We start from the raw sequence: 6,677 nt of genomic DNA on the forward strand, positions 1-6,677 counted from the left end.
GAGGGAAGTTTGCTGGGTCTACAGCTGTCTGGCCATGCTGATGCCATAGGTAGTTTACATCAAGAATTATGAACTTGGTGGTCAGAGCCACAGCTCTGTCCATTCAGTGCTCCACATACGCAACAGGTGAGAAACTACCCGATTCTCCTTATGTGCCACCGGGTGTCATACAGCCAGTTTATAGCAAAGAGTAATTTGCTGTGTAAACTATCCTGTGAGTTGGCTGTAAAGAGGGTTATTAAATAGGTTAGTAGTTCAGATATATTTAAACTGTGGATTGCCTTGCAATATTTTTTTGATGTTTTACATTATCAGTGGAATACTCCAGATTTTTTTTTTTAATGTTTGTCTTCATTTTCGTTTCAGGATGACACAGAAGAAAATTCCAATGACGGCAGCCAGCCATCCAAAAGACGACGTATGGGCTCAGGGGACAGTTCTCGGAGCTGTGAAACTTCTAGTCAAGACCTTGGGTAGTACCATTTTTTACAATTCCCACTTTTTTATTACTAGTGTTATTGTATTGTTTGATACACTTAATTATTAGCTCTTCTTTCTTTGCTTGTGTATTCTTCACATATCTTTCTGAACTGAGGGCATGTCCTATGGGTTAGGTAGCTGTCTTTTTCTCCCAGCATATTTTAAGACATTTTATTTTAAAATGACACAAAATGTTCTGCATCTAATTGACCATCAGAAGCACAACTCACATGATTTTAGAGCATTACATATTTTTTTAATATATTTTGACACCGTAGTACCTGTCTTTCCTGCTGTTCTGTCCACTGTCATGGATATCCCTTTCTTTGTGTTCTGTCCCTCAGCATATTGATGAATGTGGGTTTGGAGAAATCCATGTGAGGTGGGCTGTAACAAATTCACTTTGAAATGGGTTAACAGGATACAGAGTTCTAAAGTGCTTGTCCAACTGTTTTGCCAATTGATGGGGTTAGCACAAAGGAATCAGGCACCAAAAAAAAAGTAAACTTTTACTTATGTCCAAAGTGACAAAGTAATGAGGAAAATAGTACAGGGAAAGTAAAGCAAGATAAGATAAAGCAGCAAGACAACAAGCAAACTACTATAGCAAGCAGAAAGTAAGGCAATGCACCTAATCATTACTACATAGAGTTAGCAATAGTGATTAAGAAAGATACATCACCAATTGCCCTGTATTACAATCATCCAGATCTGCAGCTGCTGGGGAGCCCGTTTACAGCGAAGGATTTGGAGAACTCATCCCAGCAATTGGGAAATCTCTATATGGTGCATCCACTGCAAAGAGGAGGCTTCCAAATTTCCCTGCAAATGGTCACCGCTTTTATACAGTTAAATAAACAGCGTTCTGTCTTAAGCTGCTTTTTCCTTGTTAACTTTTTCCGGCGTTTGGCCAGAGCCCGAGAAAAGGTTAAGAAGAAGTAAAGGTGTCTGGTTGTCTTTGATTATGTGTCTTTAAAACAATGCCCATCACCGCCCTGCTACCTTCTGTCATGTAGAGGTCTTTGAAGGTTTGAGATAGGTTTATCTCTCTTTGGCAAGTGGGGCTGCCCTTACACAACTATTATCTTACAGCAAGCGTTACAGCAATGCTCTGTAAGCATTACAACAAAAGCTTTTCTAAATTGGCATATATTCATAAGGTTATACATTGCAGATGTGATCAATATGATACATTAGGTATATTGTTAGGTTGTGAGGTTCACCTGGAGGTCAACTTTGGTTCAGGGCCTCACTGCTCAGGCCCTAGTATTTCAATTGGTCCTGTGACTTATAGGTGAACCACAACCTCTATACCATTTATTCTGTGAATATATTTTTAGATTTAGGAGTTATGCATAAAGGCCTGACTTTGTGCCCTTCAATTATCTTTTGCTCATCCGTCAGAGCTACAAGTTGCATTCTTCCTACAACATGCTTAATCAATAGCATAAAACAGGGAATAAGACATCGTATAGAAATTAAAGCAGCGGCTGCACAAAGGAAAAATAAAAATACTTGTTTAACCCATGGTCCCTCTGGCAGCCAGGAAAACATATCTAATTTCACACCTTTCCATGTTTGGACAGGTACGTGAGCTAGCTTTCTCATTTCTGTTGTTATCTGTTTTACTACCTTTCTGTAATCAATTTGCAAACAACAATTGGGTTCATTTAATTTTCCACAGACTCCCCCTTCTTCTGCTAAGAGATAATCTAAGACCATGTGGTGCTGTAAAATAGCATTTCTCATTTGAGTGGACTGGTCTGCTAAGAGGTCAAGAGCTGCAGCTGTTTGGTTATTATTTCCAAAACAACCTGTAGTCTAATTGTCTGGTTTAAGTTATAAATGGGTTCTCTGGCACCTGAGATTATTTCATTAGGATTCCAGGTAGCTGGTCCATAGTGTTTTATAATTCTCTCAGGTGGCCATTCATCCTTTCCTAATTTTTCGGAGCCTCCCCTGACCACAGAAGCGTCAATTGATCATTTTTCTCTGATTAAGTTGTCATATACCTTAACTCCCAAGTGATTTCCCTGGGCTTGTGGCAGTAGGAAAAACAGGGGTCTAATATATCCTACATAACATATTCCTGACGAGTTTGGAGGCAATCTTCTGTAAGCGTGTTGCTCACAAATCCAATAGTGACCTTTCAAAGCCCAGGATCTAGTGGGAAAGGGACCTTCCCATGTTTCAGAGTCTATTGGTTGTTCAAAATAAAAATGGCTTCCTGCCCTCAAGGGGCCCTTTTTTGCAGTAGCTGGGGTTTTACACGATTTACTAGCCTTTGCATGAGCTTTCCACTCCCAGTCACGTCCACTCGCATGATATTTGGACCAATACCTGTTAACCCAGGTTTGAGTCCTGTTCTCATGCTGCCATGCCCAATGGTACATGCGTGGTACAGGGGTTTTGTGTATAGTATTATCCATTTGGCATTCCATCCCCTGAGAAGAATAGAACTTATCCTGGTGGACCGCTTTACAACCCTCCCCAGGGCATTCCACCCAGCGGTTATCAGTAAGTTTCATGTGTGTCTGGTTCATTCTCCCTTGGTGTCTATAGCAATCACTAGGGGAACATTCAGGGTCAATGCATTCATACCCTGGAGATAAAGTCCATTCACAAACACTTTTTCCCACATATACCCCTTTTTCCCTTGTCCGATTAAGGCAATAAAATCCTTTCCTAGTGAAGTGGAGTCGCCAGGGATCAGCATCCTCAGTCCAGAATCCCGTTCCATTGTGAACTGTACTTAGTTTGCTGACTCACCGTTTGGGGTGAACTGTCTGGGCCAACCAAGGCCATTCTTCAGATCCTCCTGGACTTCCACGCACCCAGCAGTTGCTGAGGTTAAAGGTGGCTTCGATCTCTTCTCCTAGAAGTAAAAACCTATATTCCCAGCTCACACTTTGATTACAAAGATAGCATAAAGTCATTAATACCAGCAGTAGTTTCATTATTAAAGTGTCCTCTGTTGTCTGTGATGAAAAATCAATCGATGGTCGCACTGGTTTTCTTGTCTGTATCAGGCTGCGCAGGTAGCATCCTCTTCCAAATAGGCCGTTGCAGTAAACAGGTAATTTTAATCGTGCAGGATCTGCAAAACAAAATTCTATACCATCTAGTTATTCTCGCAAATAACACTTAGTGGCAGGGACATATTCCCATTTTTCTTGCCCAGGTTTCATTATTAAGACAGTATTGTCTTTTCCACTGGCTACTATTTCAGCCGGTTCAGGAGGGCCATTTGGCCTTTGACCGCATACTTTAGCTCCGTTATTCAGGCTGGTGGATCCAAACCCTTTATCTCCACGGACAGTGGTAACTTGTGGGGGATCCCCTTTTTTCACAACTGTTTTCAGGACTGGCAATATCAATAACTGTGCTATCCTGTCATGGGGTTGAATAATCAAATCTTGTTCACCATTGTTCAGTAAGATTACCTTACTTTCCCCTTGATAATCTGCATCAATCACCCCTCCCATGACATGGATACCTTTCAAGGCTAGGCTCGAGCGAGCAGTTATTAAGCCAAAAAGTCCTGGAGGAATTTGAATTCCTGTTCCTGTATCGATAACTCTCGTCTCTTTCTGATTTATCCTGATCAATTCTAATGCATGAAGATCTAATCCTGCAGCTTCTGGGGTGGCCCAGTGAGGGGCCATTGCACCTGGGACAATTTCCCAATATGTCAAAGTCTCACTCACTGTTAAAGGTTTTATGTGCAAATTAGGTGTAGTCATGCGCATCAGGGGGATTTCCATCTCCCCAGTGGGCCTGTTATTAAGGATCTGTGAGATGGGTTCTCCACCTGGACAGGTTCCCATCTCCCAGTTTTCTCAGCTGCTCCTTTAACAGCCCATTCATTCGTTCAGTCAATCGTGCAGCTTGTGGATAATATGGTATATGGAAAATCCACTGTATATTTTGCTGCTCAGCATGTTGTTGAACAAATTTGTTTCGAAAGTGAGACCCATTGTCTGTTTGAATTTGTAACGGAATCCCATAGTACAAAATTATTATTTCTGTAGTACAGATGGTACTATGATGGGTGGCTTTCTTACAAGGATGGGCAATCAAATGTCCAGAATATGTATCTACAGTAGCACAGATATATTTACATCCTCGGTCCTGGGGTAAAGGTCTAATATAATCCATTTGTCAAATTTGTCCTGGCAGTTTTCCTCTCCCCAATTGTCCTTTCACAATGTTTGGCACTGGGTGTTTATGAGTGTGTTGGCACACAGGGCATCGGGCAATTACAGTTTTGATCATATCAAGTGACATTGTTATGCCACGTTCTTGTGCCCACCTGTAAGTGGCTTTTTCTCCGAGGTGCCCGCACTTTTGGTGTGCCCATTTTGCCAAGCCTTCATGATCCTTCTTCAGAGGGAGTGCCAGTCCGGCTTGGGAAATCTTTGCCCGGTTGTCTGCAACAGAGTTATAAAGTCATTCTAAAGTGTCTGTGTTACTACGGGCATCAACGTGAAACACAGTTACTGTAGTCATCTGGACCATTTCCCAAATGTCTTTCCACAGTTCCTTTCCCCAGACCTTCTTGGAATATATTTTCCAATCTCTGGCTACCCGTGTTGGCAGCCAGGTAGCTAACCCATTAGCTACAGTCCAGGAATCAGTATATAGATGGCATTCTCCTAAATCATCTTCTTTCAAAGCCATATAGGCTGCATATAGTTCAGCATATTGACTGCTTTTTCCTTCTCCTCTTGTTTCTAAAAATTTTTCTGAATGAGGATGGTAAGCTACTGCTTTCCAAAATCTCTTCCCTCCTATGTACTTGTCTGATCCATCAGTAAACCAAGCATGTTCTTTTTCAGAGGGAGTTGATTGATATAAAGTCTTTCCCCATCGCAGTGGGGATTCCTGTTCTACTGTGAAATCGGGGTTTACCTCTTTATCCCTCCTGGGGGCAGTAGCTACTCTCTCGTGGAGGGTAGCTACCCCACCCACTCCCACTTTGGCTCTGTCCTGAATATACCATTTCCACTTTATGATACTTGATTCTTGAGCATGCCCAATTCGATGGGGTTTTGGGGAACTTTTAACCCATTGCGTGATAGGAATTTCAGGGCGAAGAGCCACTTCATGTCCTATTGTAAGTTGTTCTGTTTCTACTAATGCCCAATAACATGCCAGGAGTTGTTTCTCAAAAAGAGTGTAATTGTTTCCTCCCTCTGGCAATTTTCTTCTCCAAAATCCCAGGGGAACCTTTTTCTTTCCCTGTTTTTGCCAGAGGCTCCAATTAGCGTGTGATCCATTCACTGACACATTCAATTCTACTTCTCCATCCTGCAGAGGCCACAAATTTAAAGCCTGCTGGATAGCTTCTTTTGCTAGTTCAAAAGCAGCTTGTTGCTCATTCCCCCATTCAAATTCATATTTTTTCCGTGTTACTTTATACAAAGGGGCCAAAATTTGTCCTAAATGAGGAATGTGTTGCCGCCAAAAGCCAAATAATCCAATGAATCTCTGTGCCTCCTTTTTATTTTGCGGTACTGCAAAATCCAAAATTTTCTGTCGGGCTTTGGGTAATATTTCCCTATGCCCACAGTGCCACTGAATTCCTAAAAATTTTACTGTTTGGGCTGGCCCTTGAATTTTGTCAGGATTGATTTCCTATCCCTTCTGTTTCATGTGTTCCATCATGATTTCAAGCATTTGTTGCACTTCCTCCTCACTGTTCCTTGAATCAAAACATCATCTATATAATGGACTATTTGCATATGAGGAGGCAGCTTTATCTCATCCAAATGCTCAGGTACAGTTTGATCACAGATGGTGGGGCTATGCAGCCACCCCTGAGGCAACCGGGTGACAGTATACTGTCGCCTGTGCCATGTAAATATAAACTGATCCCAGTTTTCTTCTGCAGTTGGAATTGTGAAAAACACATAGCTAAATAAATTAGAGCATACCAAGTTCCAGGATGCTTTTGAACTTTTTCTATTAGAGTAACAGTATGTGTTACGGCTGCTATAAGAGGCGGGGTGTGCTTATTTAATTCCCTGAAATCTACGGTCATTCTCCATGGCCCATCACTTTTTGACAGGCCACACCGGATTGTTCCAAGCTGTGGTAGCTGATTTTAAAACTCCTGCATCCAATAGATCTTTAATTGTCTGTGAGATCTCTTCATGCCCCCCTGGAATTCTATATTGGTTCATTGTCACTAATTT

General features: G+C 41.7%; 1 protein-coding gene across 1 annotated transcript in view; it reads left to right on the forward strand.

Moving 5' to 3' along the window:
- Window positions 1-372: 372 nt before the first annotated feature.
- The window catches only part of PHF10 (PHD finger protein 10), a 23,393-nt gene continuing 17,088 nt past the window's right edge, over window positions 373-6,677 (forward strand). The window contains 1 exon segment of the mRNA XM_010075153.1: window positions 373-473. Coding sequence (XP_010073455.1) covers window positions 421-473 — 53 coding nt within the window. The 5' untranslated portion in view covers window positions 373-420.

Source organism: Pterocles gutturalis, unplaced genomic scaffold (assembly GCF_000699245.1).
Source record: "Pterocles gutturalis isolate BGI_N339 unplaced genomic scaffold, ASM69924v1 scaffold10487, whole genome shotgun sequence".
NCBI lineage: Eukaryota > Metazoa > Chordata > Aves > Pterocliformes > Pteroclidae > Pterocles > Pterocles gutturalis.